Consider the following 21,046-nt stretch of genomic DNA (forward strand, 5'->3'; position numbering starts at 1 on the left):
CTTTGTGGGAACAGTTTGTGGATGGCCACTTCCTGTTCAAACATGACTGTGTACCAGTGCACCAAACAAGGTCCATACAGACATGGATGACAGAGTTTGGTATGAAAGAACTTGACAGACCTGCACAGAGTCCTGACCTCAACCCAATAAAACACCGTTTGGATGAATTAAAGGGGAGACCGAGAGCCAGTCTCCTCGTCCAACATCAGTGTGACTTCACAAATGCACTTCTGAAAGAATGGTCAAAAAGGCCCATAAAACACACTCCTAAACCTTGTGGAAAGCCTTCCCAGAAGAGTTGAAGCTCTTGTAGCGGTAAAGGATGGACCAATGTCATATTAAGCCCTATGGATTAAGAATAGGATGTGACTGAAGTTCATATGGCGGTCAAGGCAGGTGACCCAATACTTTTGGGTTTTGGGCAATATAGTGTATTTGCACACTTACAAAGCATTGGAGGCATTCCATAGTCAATTCTCTATCAAACATGTTCGTATTCTTCTTCAGAAATCAGGTATATCAGTTCTAAGGTAGTGTTTGTGAAGAATGTGTTACAAAATACTTACAAAACATGTCCTGCAGAAGTCACTGTCATCATCTCCAAGAAACACTGGGAGACATCTCAGCACAATGGTCCGTGTCGCAGTGATGTTCTAGACAATTCAAGGGGGAAATTAGTATATTTCTTTACAGATAACAATTGCTTCAAATGCATCATCACAAAAAGGACAAATTTAATTCAAAAAGAACATTTGCAAAGCCTTTCAGAGAAGCTGAGGAGTAGAATATTTTGCCAATTAATTGTATTGATACCGTCTACAGGATGGGAAATGACCATCACCTTAGTATCAATCTGGTGGAGAAAGCCTTCAAGAGATTGGCCCACTTCTCCTCTTTTAGCCTTCAGCATTCGAATCAGGCTGGGCGTGTGACGGTCCAATGTTTCATAGAACTGTTGACGAAGGTTCTTGCTGGCAACTCTTGAGAACTCATCATAAATCTGAAAACATATACAAACAACTTTAAGCAACAACATTTTAAGGGTATGACTTAGGTTGGTATAAACTTCACTTACAATAATTTATGCACAGTCTCTTACTTGAGATTCCGTGAATAGCGCTGGCCAGCGCACCATCATTCTGGTCACAGGTGGTTGCTCCTCCACAATTTCCTTTCGTCTAAGTGCGAAGGTCTGATCCATCTTCTTCCGAATGCCAATCACATCAGGTAGGCTTTTCTTAGCTTCCATTTCCAGCTCACGCCTTATTGCCTCAAGAGAAACTTCATCCTCACCATCAGGGAAATTGGGCAAAAAGTTAGTCTCATTCCTTTTAGCCTTCATGATGTTGCGGCTTGGCGGATCGTCGTCTGGGAAATCCCTCCTCCTTCTGCAGCCGTTCAAAGTGACATCAGCCATTCCAGATCTCCTTAATTTGGTGCGGTAGTTTCCCATCTTAAACTTCAACCAATTTTTCCATCCACAATATCCCCAATAGTATTCAGGCTCCATCAAACAGGGGTGTTTCTTGACAAGACCAGCTGCAACTTCATCAAAGTGATAATCTCGGGGGTACGCCATATACTTATACATGGCCTCTGCAAGTTTTTCTAGGATTGCATGTTTCATGTCCCGAGACATTTGTAACAGAGTGCCATCTCTCATGTAGACAAGGTGACCTTGTCTTAGCCTGTCATTGATGTCCACAGAGAATTCTGGGATCTCAAATTCAGAAGGCCAAGGATCATGTCTGTGGTCGGTATCTTTGTTTCTTGGGCTCAGGATTTCTGTGCTGCATGTGCTCAATAAAGGTGATTGGTTGCGGGCTGGAGAATGGGCCAGCTGACTAATGATCTTGATTGTAGATCGTTCTGGTAAGTCTGGCATATCAGTCAGGTTGCAAAGGGCATTACCAAACAGAGGATCTTCATATTGCAAAGTGAAATCATACAGTAGGCCCAATTTAGATTTCAGATCAGAGAGCAATGTTTCAACATTGCTTGGTTTTCCATCTAAGGTGATCTTTCTGATATCTTCATTAGTCACAATTACTCTAACATGCCATTTGTCTTCCATAATCCTGTAAAACAGAATAATTTTACATTGTGACATATTTACATTACACATATATAATGAGGTTGGCAATACAACATTTAACACTTAAGGGAAGATCTGGTGAGAAGAGATAATGTGCAGGACTTACAAGGCCAATGCATACCTTTCTTCTAATCTGATTCTGCGACAAAAGAAAAAAGAGAAAGGCTCATTACAACACTGATTAGAGATTACACTAATAATGGAACTAGCCCAAATATAAGCTATGACAGAGCTATTCATGGGTTTCATCAGGTCCCTTTCCACAGGTGTATTAATCAAGCACCATGCAGTCTGCATTGATAATCAAGTAGCTTGATTGTATACACCTGTGGAAAGGGACCTAATGAAACCCATGAATAGTAACAGCTTATTTCTACACAACGTGGCAAATGTGGCTTCATATGACCATTTAAGCACAGTAATTATAGGCTAAAAGCAAGTAAAATCGACAAGCAATTGACTGAACTCGACCAAAAATACAAATGACAAATGACACAAATGACAACTTATCTTGAGGTGACTCACTGAGTCACTGTTGTATCTTTTCCCCCCTCTGGGAAGTTGAACAAGTTTGAGAATAGCTAAGCTAGATTTGGCTAACTGTTCAAATTTGAATACATCACACAACGTTATTATGATAATGTAAGCAATTTTACCTCCCTACGGTTTAGCACTGAAGTGCCATTGCACGGTGCATTGCACGTATATACAGTACAGCATTTAGCTGCCATAGACAGTAGCTGCGAGTAGGTGGATAGAAAACTATATTAACTTAACAATACGTTTAGTACAAATGTGCATTAGCCGCAACCAAAGGCAAACCGTCTTGATTTAGCATTTCTGATGTTGTTTGCCTTCAAATGCTAGCGTTTATTGCTTGATTGCTAGCTGCTAACAATCAAGCAATAAACGTTAGCATTTGAAGGCAAACAACATAGAAAATTGCAGTGCTACGTACTGTATGTTATTTAAAAAAGCGTGTTACTTACCAGCAAACCAACGATAGACTACAGCACCATCCAAGAGACCATTTGAAGTCCAAAACCAAAATTTCAGCCGAAATGCACTGAAATTGTGGAGGGAAGCTCCTTGCCCAAATCACAGTGCTAGTATGCACGAGCGCGAAATCAGCCTTGACGTCACCGTTGGTAGTGTGATTCAAATATCACGTGCACCTGTTCAGTAGTTTGCTACTGTATGAAGTTGTTCATTGTATGTTTCAACCCTACCAATTTCCATGAACATGTTTACACAAATTTACAAGACCAAGAGTCTACTTAGAGTGAGTGGGCTCTGGCTGTCTTACAGTTATAGGTTGTGCGGTTAGAGTCTTTAAAACTGTAGTGAAATCCCAAAGCAAATGTCTTAGGCTTGTTAAAAGTGAAATAGGCTAATCTACATTCCAACAAAATAGAAAGCTAGATGACCAACACTATTATGATCGAATGGAATGGATTTGGGCTTGCACAAACTTTAGAAAATCAAGCAGCCTCAACGAATTTAGGATAGCCTATTTATTAAATAAAGTCAAAATTCAAAGCAGTTGGACATAGTTGCCCAAAGCTTGAAATCAAATAGCCAATCGATCCTAGACCAACCTAGCCTAAAATTTCTAGGCTAATTGATTTGACTGAGAGCAGTAGACCTAGCAAATAAATTAGGCAAGTTCAAGTATAGGCTAAATAGGATGTGAGTACATTTTACTCAATATTTAGGTGTCATGTTAGTGGCAAAGCTTGTACAGAGTAAGCAGTTTAAGTGTAATTGACTTTATCTGAGTGAGTAATTTAACTTGTATTTTAAGCTTGTAGCACAAACTTAAGCAAACTCAAGCAGTTTAAGTGTGCTTTACTAGATTGAACTGAGTTTATGAACTTTTTCACACAAAAAGTTAACAACACTCAGGTTAGGCAAGTATACTCAACTGAAAACAAAAACTGAGTTCAATTTATTAAACATTTTGAGTAAGGATGGTTGTTACGTTTTACAGTGCAGATCGAAGGACTCAGTACTTGCTAGAATTTGAAAGCATCCTTGACTTTGGAACAGTGCTTGACGAGATTTGATGACGTAACGTCCTTGAAAAAGTGGCTTGGAAGGAGCAATCCTTGACTTTGAGAAGCACCCCACATACCAAGTTTGAACTTCGTACATCAAAGCGTTGCTGAGATACGAGCTTACTTCCTGTATCACAGCGCCCCCTATAGAGTCCAAGTGATGCCAATTTCCTAGTGCGTCATCACAATCAGTTAACGAGTCCCCTTACCAATTTTGGACTTCATATATCAAAGCGTTGGTATGAGATATGAGCTCACTTCCTGTTTGCCGGCTTCACAGTCAATTTTGATTGGCTGTATTGAGTAAACGCTTATGCGTATCGAAACTCTTCAGCTTTGCTGTTAGACCCCCAAATATCAAACCAGAATTCTTACACTACATGATCAGATAAACATTGTGATCACCTCAGAAAAGCTGTTGCTTCAAGAGTGTACAGTATGTACGCACATTTAATCAGATATTGCCTCATTTGCATATTTTTAAAAACAAGTTAGACAAAGTGTAATACAAAAAGTATTTCTCTTAATATGAACATTAATCTGGTAGAAGTTTATGAGGATATCTATAAAGGGAAAAAAAAGTCCCATTCACCTCTAGTGTAATAATAGTGTCACCTATTGTGGTCATTTTCAGGACTTTCGTCCCGGATAGAGATTTTGGCACACATCCCACGTTGTTCAATGGGGTCATATTAGTCTAGAACAGTTGAGATATTCTCCGCTAAATGAAGCGCATACAAATCTCTCTCAGGTCCTGTACTATATGAATTGAAAGTGAGTTGTATGAATTAAAATGTTAATATTGTTTACTGTATTTAATAAAAAAGCTTTTAAATGACATCTTGTTTGGGCTGCTCTTATTATCAGTAGTGTATATAAAAATTAAGCGATACAAGTACTGTGAAAATGCTGTAGAGTAGTGTTATTTTAACAGTACTAGTACTGTGTACATTTTGTAGAGTACTGTAACTTTACGGTACTACTACTGTGTAAATATTGCAGTGTACTGTGATACATTAAACAGTATTATACTGTAGTTGGAAAATTACCGTAAAAAAACAGTAGATTACAGGTAACCACAGCTGCCAGTAACATACCGTGATTTTACAGGGAATTTTTTTACAGTGCACGTACACAGAGATACCCAACATAACATAGCTAAACCGCAAAAAAAAAAAAGTAGGAAGCATTTCCATTGAAAAGAGACAGTGAAGAGATGTTTTAATAGGCAGACTAGCTGCAGCAGTGTCCTATCAGAGACGTTTCTTGCACTTGGTCTGAACTAAGGGATTCTTCCAATTGCAGACGTGTCGTGTGCATTGCATTTCTGTTCCGTAGGTGACAAAAATACCAAAATAGGCGCCGGTTCTATTTCTAGCATGCACACGTTTCCAGTGCTGCTCGAGTCGCGCCTGAGACACGCGTGTCATGCAGGCAGTGTGCACGCTCTGACCTGTTACCATGGCCACCGACAAGAAAACGGACAGGTAATGCAGCTGACACACAGTCGCCACTCATGCGGTGTGAATCAGCCGTTAGTGCTCAGCTGCATGATGAACTCCAAAACTTCCGTTTTGAAGAGTACAGTTTTAAAGCGCAGCTCAGCTAGCGAAATGCTAACTGGTAACCATGATAGTAACCCTTTGAGTACTAGAATACCTCCAATGTGATGTAATAAAGTCATATGAGTTTGCTGACTATATTCTCTCTCCCATTCTACACCCCGCAATCTGTACTTGTTACAGGAGATGCTGTTAGGCTGGTTGGTGGGAGCACTAATTGTTCAGGAAGAGTGGAGGTCTACTACAACAGACAGTGGGGCACTGTGTGTGATGATAGCTGGGACATGAGAGATGCACAGGTGGTGTGTAAACAGCTGGGATGTGGAGATGCTGCCTCTGCTCCCAATTTAGCCCATTTTGGCAGAGGCAGTGGGAACATCTGGATGGATCAGGTCAGCTGCTCCGGTTCTGAAGGATCCCTTACAGAGTGTTCCCATAGTGGATTTGGAACACATGACTGTAACCATGGTGAAGATGCTGGTGTGGTGTGCTCAGGTTAGTGCATCACATATAAACCATAACCCATAAGAAGTGTTCCATCAACATGGAACCACTGGTGAAAAGAGTCTTGAATTTGACCTAGCATTTGTCAGTAGTTGACACAACAGACACTCCTCAGAAGACCGTAGTTCCGAGGAGAGGAGTTACATGTGTCCTCTTTGGCTGATTGAAGACGAACCATACTGCAGCATTCTGAATCAATTGTAATGATACAAGCAGGTAGGCCAGCTAACAGTGAATTACAATAGTCCAGCTTGGAGATAACCATGGCCTGTACAGGAAGCTGTGTGGAATCTTGTGCCAGATAAGGTCGGATCTTCTTAATGTTGTAAAAGATAAGCCAACATTATTTTGCAATTGAGGCTACATGCTCAGAGAAGTTAAGTCGGTCATCAATTATGACGCCAATCTAGCCGGAGTCAGAAAACTCACCTTCACTACAGCTCTGCAGATCACTGATAACTGATAGAGCATGATAATAACCCTTTAAGGTCTAGAATACCCCCAATATGATGTAATACTGTTAAATCAGCTGCCTGATTATATTCTCTTCCGTTCTACACCCTACAATCTGTACTTGTTATAGGAAATTCTACTGTTAGGCTGGTTGGTGGGAACACAACGTGCTCAGGTAGAGTGGAGGTCTACTACAACAGCCAGTGGGGCACTGTGATAACTGGGGCTTGAGAGCTGCACAGGTGGTGTGTAGACAGCTAGGATGTGGAAGTGCTGTCTCTGCCCCCAAAGAAGCCCACTTTGGCAGAGGCAGTGGGAACATCTGGATGGACGATGTCAGATGCTCTGGTTCTGAAGGATCCCTTATAGCGTGTTCCCATAATGGCTTCGGAGCACATGACTGTAACCATGGTGAAGATGCTGGTGTGGTGTGCTCAGGTTAGTACATCACATGATCATCCACTTAACCTGATGAGTGCATTGACACCTCAATTTTATTTCATACTATTAGGGCTGTTGATGTTCTGCTGCTTGGTCTTCTAGTGCTCAACATCTTTCATCCATATTGTACTTACACTTAAAAAAATTAGAAGTTGGCCCCCGACGCTAGCTCATGACCTTAGCTCATTACAACCTTTGTTGACTAGTGCCAAATAGTGAATAATGTTCCATGCAAAAAAAATTAAAAAATCACTAATCAGTATGTTCTGATGTTATTATGCGTTATTTGTGGACTAGTGATGCTTGGTGACTAATACTCAATGCAACAACCTGCTTCGTGGGGCATTGTGTTGTGTAAAGGTTCAGACATCACAAAAGTCTGATTTTCTGGACAGACATCAGACTTGGTGAAATGATGTTTTCAAACAAAGTTTGGGAGGATCCCATAGGGTTGATTGACAGACATCACTCACCCCACTTGCAGTCGTAGTAGGGTATAGAACCCTTCTTACTTAAGCAATAAGCCCCAAGAGGCCGTGGTTTACACTGAATTTAGAACAGCTTTCATTGCAACACTTGTTGCGGATTGATATAAAAGACGTGAATTTTGTTCACAAGTGATATTTTTGGAAACCTTGCAGAATGAAGAATCAGAAAATCTTTGAATCCAAATTTCCCAGGGTCAATACGGCTGCCATCTTGGATTTTTAAAATGGTGACCTTTAAAAATCATTTCCCGATTACCTTAGGGCAGGGGTATTCAATTAAAATTCAAAGAGGTCCAGTTACTAAAATGTCCTCCCGGCAAAGGTCCGAATCTTAAATTGTCACTGAAAATAGTGTAGGCTACCCTGAAGTTAATAAAATCAATAACGCATGTACATTTCTAGGCCTATTTAATTTATTGTTACATTTCAAGTGTTTTCAAAGTAATATATTGTAACATACCAAAAAGTCTTAACTTGAATGGTACTTGAATGCAAAACAATACTGTAGTTGTCTTTACTAGGCCTACATTTCAAGAAGACAACATACTGAATTTATTCTGAATAGAATAAATATAAAGTGCAAAATAACTTTGAGCAGCCTGAACTTAGGGCCTATTTCAAGCAGCCTAATGTAAAACATTCCGAATATTTTGAATAAAATAAAAGTGGATCTTTAAGAAAAGAAAAAAAGACCTTTGCATACTGCGTTCTAGTGTAAGGCAGGTTTTCAGATTCCTTTGAGGCAGATGAGAGCTGAATGCCTTTTGCTGCTAATTTACATCTGTGTGAGCTTCTGATAGCTCATTGTTGTCTCAGCTGGCTGTGGCCGGAACCCCATCAAGCAGCCATCAACACTTCCCCCATCGATTCAGTGAAAGTCAAATTGACAACTTCTGAAATACTCATAAAATGTATGTTGTAAATGTAATACATCCATGTTTGGTCTTGAATTAATACTTGTAATGTGGGCAACAGCCTAATCACAGTTTCATTGCAATCTAATATTTGTATAGACTAAGAAATACACTATAGAGTTTTAGACGCCACACCCACTTTCAGGTAAAGAAGCCCTGCTGAGTCGGGAGTGGCTGGATGGATGAAAAGGGAATCTCTTGGTGTGATGCGCTCTCTTCTCTCTCTATCTCGGCTGTGGGCAAGAGGTCACTCTGATCTCTGGTCCCTCTCTTGTCTTCGCTTCTCTTCCTGCTCTGCTCTGGTCTAGGCAAGAGGTCACACTGACCTCTCTGCCCCTCTCTTTCTCTCTCTCTCTCTCCCTGCCTTTCTCTCTCTCTCTCTATCTTTTGATTTCTTTATGGGGTTTGTTATTTTCATTATTTGATATATTGTTTTATCTGGTGTATGTAGCATTGTAACTTGGTAACTTGTTAAGGTTTAAGTCCAAGTTTATTGTTTGTTTTGAGGTTAAGATTACTTATCCTTTGTTACTTTGTTTAAGGATAATTACTGATACTTTTACTCTTACCTAAGGCTCAAGGCCTAATAAATGGTTAATTCTCCTCGCTCAGTTTGCATATCTCTAAAAGTTTAGTGTGCCATTCCATTCTCTACCATAGTTAAACAAAATAGTTATTTGGTAATGTATTAGAGGTACAATACAATCTATGGAGTCAGATTCTTGGTGAAATTCCTAATACAATTGCCATCTAACTTCTCAGATATTTTTACAGTCCAATTCAACCTCATCGAAGCGCCGGACGTAGACAGAACACGTATAAAAGTGGGAAATATATTGTCGTATATTTTGCCCATTTACACTAGTATCCTCTGCTAATAGTTCAGATGTTCTTGAATCTTGTTGTTGAAGCTGACAATGGGATCTGTAAAGTTTCTGCAGCCGCATTAAGCACTCATTCACAGCTGCTGTCCCATCGCTAAATGCTCTCTTGTGTTGCATCAAAATCCACGCAATCTTTAACGAACACTAATTTGCCTGTAGCCTACATCATGCATGCGTGATCACACGAGTAGACCTGTCATAGTGTGCTTTCAATTTGATAATTATTATCCTACCTCCGCCGAGGAAAGTAATGTTTTCATCGGGGTTTGCGTTTGTTTGTCTGTTTGTTAGCTCTCGGAGTGCTTTTCAAGTTTTACTTGCCCTCACTGCGGACTTCTGCGTGTACCTTTCCTCTAACGACCCGTGTTTGATCTCAGTGACGCACGCTAACGTCGCCACAGTTTCACAGCGCATATTCACAGCAGCACGAACGTATTGGTCCGTCCGTCCATTCATCTCAGTTCGGTTTTCACCATCATTTTTGAGCAAGCCATTTTCTCTCATCTCCTCTCTCTCCCGCTAGGCCTATTCTCTGTTGCTGAAAGGTAAACAATCGAGTTGATTGGCTTGGCTACGGACGATGCTCTTTGATAATATTAATAGGCCGACAATTTCAACGGGTCCGGACAGCACCGTCACTGGGTCCGGACCCGGACCGCGGTCCGCCATTTGGTGATGCCTGCCTTAGGGCGTACTCACACTAGGCAATTCGTACCGCACCCGAGTACACTTGGCCCCTAAAGTCCGGTTCGTTTGACCAGTGTGATCGCTTCGTTCCGTACCGGGGTACGGTACGCTAGTACGCTTGGAGGAGGTGGACTCTGGTACGGTACGCATGGAAGCACGACGTCATTAATGATGAAATAAACAATAACGTTCCAATTAACAATCACACGTTGCATGAAGATTCTAGAACACAGCAACTCAATCGTACCCTAGTACGGTTTGATTATATGCCGTGTGAGTGCAGACCAGGGACCAGAGACAACCGTACTCCAGTACGGTACGGGTGAAACGTACCTAGTGTGAGTGCGCCCTTAGATTGAATTCCCAGCAGTCAAATTGTCATGTTGGGTGGCAAGACATACATACACACACACACCATTACACCATACCCAGTAATGTTGGTATGTCCGTTTAATTTCTTCTGTTTTATTTTATTTTTGTCTCGATAGTACTTTTCTAGCTCTAAACCACATGACTAACCACCTTCTAGGACTGGCACTTGACCCTACACCCTATTTGAGTAGTACTTATTGCTGCGCGAACATGTCATCGGTTCTATGCGAGTAGTTCTGATTGGTTTTATGAGAGCAGTACTGATTGCTGCACTAACATGTCCTCGGTTCTATGCAAGTAGAACATGTCCTTGGTTCTATGTGAGTAGTACTGATTGCTGCAATAACATGTCCTCGGTTCTATGCGAGTAGAACATTTCCTTGGTTCTGTGTGAGTAGTACTGATTGGTTCTATGTGAGTAGTATTGATTTCTGCACTAACATGTCCTGTCTTGAACATTAAACTTTGTTGGAAATGTGCTCCATTAGGAATTCACATTGCACTAAAAGTGATGTGACTAACAATGACGCGTGCTGTCCACATAAGTGTAATGGGCATGTCAGGATTGTAGAACTAAGAAATCATGAGAAAATTCACAGGGCGTAGAGCTTTTGGGATGATTAGAGATGAGCTTGACTCTCTTATGTTGGATAACTAATGTTTTCAACTGTTTTTGCTTCCAGATATACTGCCAAAACCACTTCTCATCCTTCAAACGGAAAGAAATTCATCTTGGGGTCAGCAAGTCCAGATGAGCTGCTCCATCTCCACTCAGTACCTGGGTGGGACATTCACCCTACAGCAGCTCTCTGGGTCCTATAGAGAGACAAAGGCAGCCTCAGGAACCTCTGCAGTTTTCACCATCCGTCAGGTGGACTTTGCCCATGGAGGATCCTACTACTGCCAGTATCAAACACAAGTGTCTGGTCACAATAGCACATCCTCTGGCAGTGATCCTGTCAGCTTCTCTGTCCTTGGTGAGAAACTGAGAAAAATCTATTTCATCTGTATTATCACTGCAAAAAACTGCTCATCTAATCAAATCTAACCAAGGGTTATTAATCTTATATCAAGATAAAAAAAAATATAGATGGTATTGTTTCCAGTATAAAGAGACTTACCTAGTGCTTTCTTGTGAAATCATTTGACTTAATTTAAGAAAAGTTATATTCTTGAAAACAAACAAATGTGCCAGTGCGTTGAGTAATTTGTCTTGATAAGACTCCTTAAAATAAGTCAAAGTCATCTTAAATGAAGTCAAAATGATCTTTCGAGAGAGCACTAGGTAAGTATTTTCATACTAAAAACATTTATTAAATACATTTGAATAACTCTTGGTTAGATTTCATTTTTTGCAGTGTATAAAGTACTATACAAAGGTTCTAGGAACATTTGATACAATAGTATGAAGTCAGGATGCTCCAAGACTGGCGTGACTATTTTGTACACTGAATAAATTAGAGTGTATCGGAAATAATGGTTTGCTCTTTATTAATATTTTAATATACTGCATAGACACCCTACTGCAAAAGGGAAAACCAGTACTTACACTGTACTATGCAATATAAGGTATGTCGCTCATGGATTTTATATACCCTCCAGTGTCCGTGTCACAGCCCATCATCTCTGTGAGTGCCCCAAAGGGAGAGCTGGTCTTGGGGCCCAACGGCCCAGAGGTCCCCTGGGGCAAAAGCTTCTCCATCGTCTGCTCCACCAAGCCACAGTACCAAGGAGGCTCTTTCCACCTCACCTCTGATGGGTCAGCGGAGATCTGGACTGAGCAGGCGGTCAATCACTCTGCCTCTTTCGACTTTCCTGAAGCAGACTTTGTCCATGCAGGAAACTACAGCTGCTTCTATGAGGTCACTCTGTCTGCACGTGTGTTCACCTCAGGAAGAACAGATGTGCTTCATGTGAACATAAGAGGTGGAGTATCTCTCTGTATGTGTGATAACACACAATTATTATCATGATATTATCGTTTCTTTTTTGTTAAAGTTATGACAATGTTCATTTCTTCCATATAGCATTATTCCATCATGTGCATCCTTCTGTGTTCTATGGGCCAACACTTGGGCTGTTGCTCCTTGCGATAGTCCTGTGCTCAGTGTTGCTGTGGAAGAAAAAGAGACAGCATATATACGCGATCAATGACGAGTACTGTGAGCACCCATTCTACTATGATTGATCCTTTAAATCATACTCCTGGCTGGACCAGGTAATTAATATGCCCATAGAAAGACTATGGTAATAACCTTATTGTTGTTTGTGCCAGGGCCTATGACTTCATTTGAAGAAGCAAAATTAGCAGATCCAGTGAAGACAGAGCGGGGACCATCTCAGCTGGAAGAAGTTGAATTTGCATCGTAACACAGTATACATGTGTGGATGAAGATCTGTGATTTTGCTTCACTGATTTGTCATGATTGTGCCCCATCTGTCTGATGCTGTTTGTTTCTTTTTTGTTTTTCAAAAATAATGTCAGAAATGATCCTCATTTTATAAATAAAAAGCATATCCTCATCTTTAATTAGTGTGTGACAGCAAAGGTGAGATCTATATGTACCTTACACAGCTGCTTATGATCATTACAGTAGCCTACTGTACTGTTATCACTGGACTTTTTATTAAATATTCTTCAGACCAGTTTTATTGCGTTTAATTCAGGTCTAACCATTTAACGTACAGTACAAACTTCGTTCAACCATCGTTACGTACGGTAGATCTCTCAAATGACACCTGCGGTATGTAATTGTAGTGTTTGACAGTTTTATACTTTTTAAGATATTTGCCATAAACAAGCTCAAATTTCCCCATTGTAAGTCAATGGGCAGAAACTTTGTGTGTCAAAACTAATTACATCACAATGCTTCTGCACCTCAAGTTCAAGCTCAACCAGAGCTAGCCTAGTAAGCACCTTCCACTCACCATCTATCTGGCTATATCCATCTCCAAGCTTGCTTCGGATAGCCTACTAAAGTACTAATAGTCCACATCTGGTACATAAGCACTAAGTGTGGTGAACGTTAACAAACCGAACGATTTCCGAGTAAAACAAATAATGTTATCAAGCCAGGCATTATCGCTACTTAAAAGAAAGTAGGCTAACGCATACCACCTCATGAGAGACCATTAGCTGTAGCACAACTGCTGGAACGGAAGTCAGCGGCGCAATGCATTCTGGGACAAAAGGGGTGTTTTCCTCCATTAGGTGAGGCCGCGGCGCGAATTATAAACAAGAAACCTATGGTAATTCGAACAAGATCGGCTAGCCAAAACAGTAACACTAGATGTAAACATTTAGGCTACTATGCTAAAAACTAGTAGTAGAAGTAGTAATGGACCGTACAGAGACAAGCTCCTGCCGGACGCGAGGAAACGTTATATAGAAAAGATGTCTTTGATCGGTAGCATGGATCCCTATGACAGACCGTCTGGAGAGTGGACGTGAGACCCTGAAAGTGATACAAAGACACTCCGTTGTTGATTTTTTTTACCTGACGATCGTAGGCACGGACGTTACATCCAACAACACAACAGGTTCGTCCCATGATGTGTGAAAAACAGTGTTAGAAACAGCTAGTTAGCAATGTTTTACGATGTTTACAATGATACAGCATTGGCAGCAGCGTACAAGTGGCCTCACTTATGTATCCCAGACGCCACCGCGGCGCAACCGCGAAATGTTCGACACGTCACATTCCCATTCTCTATAGTGCCATCGGATAGGCTATCTGCGCCTGAAATCATGTAGGCTACTTAGCTACTGTATCTTCACTTAATCAATGTCAACAACCTCCGATGTTGATCCCCGTCTTTTGGCAGTCACGATTAGGCCTAATATTATACTATTATGAAACTCATATACTGTAGCATACTGCTTCATCTAAAGTTGCAGTCAGGCTAAATGCCAGTAAATTCTGAGTCTAATTGAGACTGCAAGACCTGCATAAATGACCATTGAATATTTCACCAGTTTTAAAAACATAGGACTAAATAATCATTCAGCCAACGTAACGTAGCCTACACAAACTGTCAAACTGTTTTTGTGTGGCCTGGGCACCATAGGATAAACACTCTTTTTCTACTGTCATAATGCAATGCAATTATATAGCACTAGGCCTATGTCTATGCTTACATGAACCTGCAAAAATGACCACTGAAGATTTCACCACTTCGGAAAAAAAGTTAATTTATTCACATATAATAGCCTACACAAATGATCTAGTGCTGTGATCCGTTGCATGCTCTCATTCTAAGTTGCAGAGTTTCTAACGCATAAATGCATGACTTCAGTATCACCCTTTGAACTATACCAATGGTCATTATCTTAAGTTCTAAAACTAAACTAGGTTATAAAATAAATGTGGACTGTTCATGAGCTCCATGCTGGTGTGTTACTTACCATATATATTGGTTTGGAAATTATCCTTAGGCTACTGTCTATCAACATTCATGTCTCATTTTATTGCTACCTAACCTCCACCTTACTTTAGCAACCAACATAGATAGGCTACCACTTTACATAGCAGAGTAACCACTATGAAAAACCTAACAACTCTCAATTACCCTAGCAACAACCCAGAAACCATTGCAATCACCCCAGTAATATTAATACAGATAAACCATCCATCTACTTCCAATCAGCATCCATTAAACTATCTACACGCATCTATTAAACTATTAGTCTATCAACATTCATTAAACTATATGTCTTTAGGCTGGGTGAACCCTGCCTGAACCCTGCCTGAATTTGAATTTCGCCCGGCAGCTCAGGCTGGATACCAGCAGATCTTTTTTCGCTATTTACTGCCAGAATCTTTGGCTCCAATCAGAAATGGCCATACTCTAGTCCTGGCACGCTATTGGCTGGTGACACGCCGAAAACGAAACTTAAGCGACGCGAAGTGCAGTAGAAACAAAGCGCAGCCTCGCCAGACTAATGTTCAATCTTAAAAGATTGAGTTTAGTATGGTGAAAACCAGACAAATACAGTATGTCTTATCAATACACATTAAACTGTCTACCTATACACATCTGTTAAACTACGGTATCTGTGTGTCAATATCTATTAAATCATGCATAGGGGTTAGCAACCAAGCATACTAGCAACCAGCATAGCAACCACCATATGTACCCTAGCAACAATCACAATTAACCTAGTACTGTAATATTACTACAAATCTCTGTCCATCCAACTTTCTCTCCATCCATCTACTTCCAAGCATTATTCATCCAACTATTTGTCTATCAACATCCATTAAACGGTCTACCTACACACATACATTAAACTATTCGTCTATCAACATTCAATAATCTATCTGTCTATGAAAATGTATTAAACCATGTCAACCTAGCAACCACCATACCAACCAACATGATTACCCTAGCAACCAGAATTGCAACCACCATATGTGTCTTAGCAACACTTGAGCAACAATCTCAATTACCCTACCAACAAGCTAGCAACCACCACTATGTGAACTTAGGAACCACCATAGTAACCAACATTACCTTTTCTCCATCCATCTTAGCACCTTCCATCCAATTTTCTCTCCATTTACTTCAAACCATTTATTAAACTGTCTAACTGTCTATCTATCTATCAACTGTCCGTCTATGTCCATTAAACTATCTGTCAACATCCATTAAACTGTTTTTCAACATCCATCAATGTCTGTATCTAATGCAATTACTACTTAGCAACCTCCATAGCAAGCAACTCTAAAAAGACATAACTTATAACAACAACAACAAATTATATTTTACATTTATTTTTTTGCATTTTCATTCACTGGTAATTCCTGGGAATTGATTTGCTAGTTGAATAGCCTACTAAAATGTCTCTAAATCATCAGTGTATTTTCAGTGCTGTTCTTTTTGTTTACAATTAATATTTGATACCAGAGATAAATAAAGGATAGAAGTCAATTCAGTTTATGTGTCACCTTTCATGTACTACATACTGTATGTATGTACTGTACACTATATTGCCAAAAGTATTGGGTCAAATTGCCTTGACTCGTAGATGAACTTAAGTAACATCTGAGGTTATTGCTTGAATGTCATCCGACCTACTTTTTGAAATTGTTCACTGTTAAATTGATTTGATTAATTAATTATTTGAGTGTCACTTTGGACAAAGGTGTCTGCCAAATAGCATAACTAACCATTGTGGAAAGCCTTCCCAGAACAGTTGAAGCTGTTATAGCTGCAAAGGGTGGGCCAACATCATATTAAGCCCTATGGACTAAGAAGGGGATGTTCATATGCGAGTCAAGCCAGGTGACCCAATACTTTTGGCTATATAGTGTGTGTGTGTGTGTGTGTGTGTGTGTGTGTGTGTGTGTGTGTGTGTGTGTGTGTGTGTGTGTGTGTGTGTGTGTGTGTGTGTGTGTGTGTGTGTGTGTGTGTGTGTGTGCTCTCAGTCAGTGATAAACATTTTATTGTGTCATTATGCAAAGTATGATTGTATTCAGTGCACCAAGTCTTATCAGACATAGTAACAGGGGAATGATTTCAGGAGATGTGATTCAAATCTCTATACAGAAATGAGCGGGAGCTTTCAGCCCACCAGCCTTTCTCAATGCTCACTGAAACATCTGCCCCTACTCATTTCTGTATTTGAAAATAAAAATAGCTCATTTTTGTTGAAACTTTGGCTTACAGTCTGTCATAGTGCAAACTCCTTCACTTTCATTTTAACAATGGATAAAACAATTATGTTTTTTGTGCGGCACAATAACAGCTTGCTCTTTCACCTACAGTAGCAGAGTGCTGTGCTGGGTATCATATCAACATTGTTCCTCTGTCCGTGGCACGTGGTGGCGACTACTATTTTGCTCTGAATCCAGTGGCCAGCTCATATCTTGCCGTGAACCCTAACACACAGTATATGTACTGTATCAATATTGCCAATGTACATGCGATTATAATTATTGGCCTTCTACAAGTACAGTTTTTTTTATTGTCATTACTTGAACTGCTGTCAAACTCTTTCCAGATGTGTTTGGTGATGATTCTGTAATTTCTTAGAAATACTGTATAAGGGCCTCTTAATGAGCACCTCTCAAACGAAAATGAACAACACCAACTGCAACACTAACCCCGCGTTCACACTGTCCACGTCCGTCGACGGATCTCGGAGGTTGTGTCTGCCGTATGTGTATTTGCATACACGCGATCTGATTGGCTGACGAATCCGTCGCTGCCTGAAAAGTTGAACATTTCTCAACTTTCTTGACGGAGGCAACGGAGCTGAAGGAACGGACGGACCCACAATGCATATCGAGTCCGCCCCATGCAAAGTGAATGAGATCCGTTGGCGGACGTGGACAGTGTGAACACGGGGTAACTGCACGTCGTTTTCACGTCCTGTGCATCTGATAGTTCGGGGCGGCTCGGGCAGGTTTCCAAGTTCTAACAGCCCACTGCTGACCTTGTGACAAGTCTATTATGCTGAGGACTTGTGACCTTTATTTCTCCGACTCGGGGACCAGTGAATTCTGATATTTGTGTTTTCGTTGAGTAGTTTTTGAAGCAATCAGCTGACATTGACACAAATCAGGTGTTGTTAACTCAAATGATGATTAAACCCTCTATGGAAACTGCAGTATAATTCATATTTTCCACATCACTATATAGTGGTCATTCAGTATGCTACAGCACTATATCGGCTAATTAATGAGTGGATATTCTGAACAGGGTCAGCATTATGTAGGCCTATCTCTGCCCTTCAAACACCATGTGTGGGAGGGAGATGATGACATGGTGTATGTGTGTGTGCGTTAGGGTGGTCCATATATAACATTTGTTTGACAAAAAAATAAATACATTTAGAGGTAGCTCAATCATGTGGAAGATTGTTAAGCTATGCAGCGTTATTGTGATATGCAAGTAATATTAAAAGTTGCTGCAAATTAATTACATTTGATTGAAATCAGAGCAACACTGACGTGACAACAATGGTGAAGAAATGATCCAAGTTCCATTCTAATAGATGGTGGTTTTAATCCAACTATGGTAGAACCAATCAAATAAGCTTCACTTCTTCACTTCTTCCATGACTTTTGCTCTTGGTACACAACACGACGTGACACACTAGAACATGAGGAACAGAGTGTGAAGAATATTGCCACAACCAAAGCTTTTTGCATTCCAACTCCTGCAACAGTTGCACTTTCCAGTTATTTTTCCAGGGGCGTCATTATATAACTTCCAACCATTGAATAAGGAGAAAAAAACACAGATCCTCACAGTTTGGCTCACATCTGGCATACTGAGGAGGTAGAAGAATGTCTACTCACCATTTTCAACACCTAGGTATGTTTCTTTTTTACAATGCATTAATTCTACAATGAATGTAAACTAATGTCTCATTTACATTAAACAAAATCAAGATTCAAGATTCAATACTTTAATTGCCATACAACAGAAGTTGCTGCGGTGTGCTCCACAACAGACAAGACAACACCACACAAAAACAGGATGCCTGAAACGCAGACATAGACATAAGACAAAGTACTGTACATACATGATACATTTGCTCCTACATGGCTCGTCCCATACATTGTCAATACATACAGTAGCAACTGTCTGTTATAAAAAAAATAATCAGACCTCCAAACTTTGGGAAGGCCCATTCTAGTGAATGGAGCATTGTACAGCATTATGAATAGCCCTGTAATAATAATTTTTACATTTTTGCTAATTTAAAATGAATCAGATTTTTTACCCCATTGACTACTCCTTGTGTGTGGAAATGTACCCACAATGACGCTACGTGATTGGGGTTAAAACCGCACCAAACTTTTAACTGGAGATTGAGATTGAAGTTAAAATAAATCCATAAGACTAAAGACTAGACAACCAAAAAAGAAAATGTGAGTACACACTTCAGTAAATCAACATCTAAAAACAGATTATAATTTTTGTGAGGAAAAAGAGGTGTTCAAATTTGGTGACGTATTCTACAGTTCAAAACGAAACTGAAATTATTATTATAATTTTTTTTTTTTAAATGAGGAACAGTATGTGAAGAGTATTGTTGCAACGAAAGTTTTTTTCATTCCCACTCCTGCAACAGTTGCATTTGAGCTGAACCACTTCTATGGCCGCTTTGATAGGGACAACAAGGAGGTGGCCAGAACAGGAACACAGAGGATGCCATCTCTATGGCACTTCACCCTTGTCCCACTGTGTCAATAGGATTGTTTGTGAATAGGTCTAAGTGAGTTAGGAGTCCTCTCGACATCTTTTAAGCTGGTGCTACTTTTAGGGTTATAATGCTTTGTGAATTACTCTTAGTCAAAAACATTAAGAGTTCTAAAGTTATGAGTGACATGCCCATTATTTTTAGGAGTGTCTCGTAAATTCGCCAGTTAGGAGCTACTTTTAGCCTTAAAAGTCTTTGTGAATACCTGCCCATCATAAATCCAAAATGGCCGATGTCAGTGGACATGACTTGTGATCTCAGGGATATCTGTTAAATACTATTATTGTACATATACAACAACATTGTCTTATTTTAATGAGTTAAATAACTCAATTTAAATAATACCTTGATCTAAATATTAATAACAATATTCTTCTTTTACTTTACTTTCTATGAGTGGTTATGTAAGCTATGGCAGCTATCATGCAACAAAGGAGTCATCCACCCTCTTTTAAGTTGTATCTTGCTTGCGCCTGTTGAGGTGTCCACCTCCATGTTGTCCATGGCAACCTTGACAGGGATAACAAGGCAGCGTACATTCCCAGCCGCATTCCCCCTACGGACATCACTCTATCCCACCCATACTATCTATCTATTCGCAAATGTACATGTATTTATTCTTATACATACGCATATTCTGCTGCCCTTCATTCTATTCTTACTGTTCTGTTTTTATTATTATTACAGTGCATGCAAATGCACTGTTCTGTTCTTCCTGGGCATCTTATTATTATTATTACAGTGCATGAAAATGCACTGTACTGTTCTTCCTAGACTTCTTATTATTACAGTGCTTGAAAATGCACTGTACTGTTCTTCCTCGGTCTTCTTCTTATTATTATTACATTGCATGTCAATGCAATGTACTGTTATCACTGTTCTTCTTAGTTATTCTTCTTCCGACCAAAATCAACGATCAAAGGCTCTAAAACCACTGAACCGTTTGACGTCATTCAAGCACGCCTACAAAGGTCTCGAAACGGAGATTTGTTCTATGTATTTTTCACATTTGTGAACTTTATACTTTTTGAGATATTTACGATAAAAGAGTTTAAAATTCCCATAGAGTTTACATTGAGACCCTTTGGCGGCAAAGATTAATTGTTACGTCAGTGCTCAGCTGTCAGTAATCAAGGATCTCTGAGTCTGATCCAAAGCCATGCCATCACTGCTGCGCTAAACCAGGCTAAACGTGAATGTTACGTTACGTCTACAGCTGTGAAAACATTCTACCATGCCACTGTAATCCAGGACGTTGTCGTCTTGTCTCCTGTTAGGCTACTCCTTTCCAAAGATCCTTAAGGCGTAGCAAGATACGTCGTCGTAGTTCATGTCTATGGGCGCAAAACGGGGATCACTTCCTCTGCATAAAGAG

At 40.1% G+C, this 21,046-nt stretch overlaps 1 protein-coding gene across 1 annotated transcript; it reads left to right on the forward strand.

Annotated features, from left to right (window-relative positions):
• Window positions 1-5,911: 5,911 nt before the first annotated feature.
• LOC134076979 (leukocyte immunoglobulin-like receptor subfamily B member 4) lies at window positions 5,912-13,103 on the forward strand. The gene is made up of 6 exons (XM_062532307.1): window positions 5,912-6,209; window positions 6,802-7,109; window positions 11,141-11,434; window positions 12,060-12,383; window positions 12,485-12,619; window positions 12,733-13,103. The coding sequence occupies exons 2-6, from the start codon at window positions 6,998-7,000 to the stop codon at window positions 12,825-12,827; spliced, it is 960 nt and encodes a 319-aa protein (XP_062388291.1). The 5' UTR covers window positions 5,912-6,209; window positions 6,802-6,997; the 3' UTR covers window positions 12,828-13,103.
• Window positions 13,104-21,046: the final 7,943 nt, after the last annotated feature.

Source organism: Sardina pilchardus, chromosome 3 (genome assembly GCF_963854185.1).
Source record: "Sardina pilchardus chromosome 3, fSarPil1.1, whole genome shotgun sequence".
In the NCBI taxonomy this organism is placed as follows: Eukaryota; Metazoa; Chordata; class Actinopteri; order Clupeiformes; family Clupeidae; genus Sardina; species Sardina pilchardus.

Excerpts from the sequence above, each read along its gene's own strand:
- LOC134076979 (XM_062532307.1), top strand. The coding sequence starts at position 6,998 with ATGGACGATGTCAGATGCTCTGGTTCTGAAGGATCCCTTATAGCGTGT. Across the intron at positions 11,435-12,059 it reads TGTCAGCTTCTCTGTCCTTG|TGTCCGTGTCACAGCCCATC; the intron begins GTGAGAAACTGA and ends TATACCCTCCAG. Across the intron at positions 12,620-12,732 it reads CGCGATCAATGACGAGTACT|GGCCTATGACTTCATTTGAA; the intron begins GTGAGCACCCAT and ends TGTTTGTGCCAG.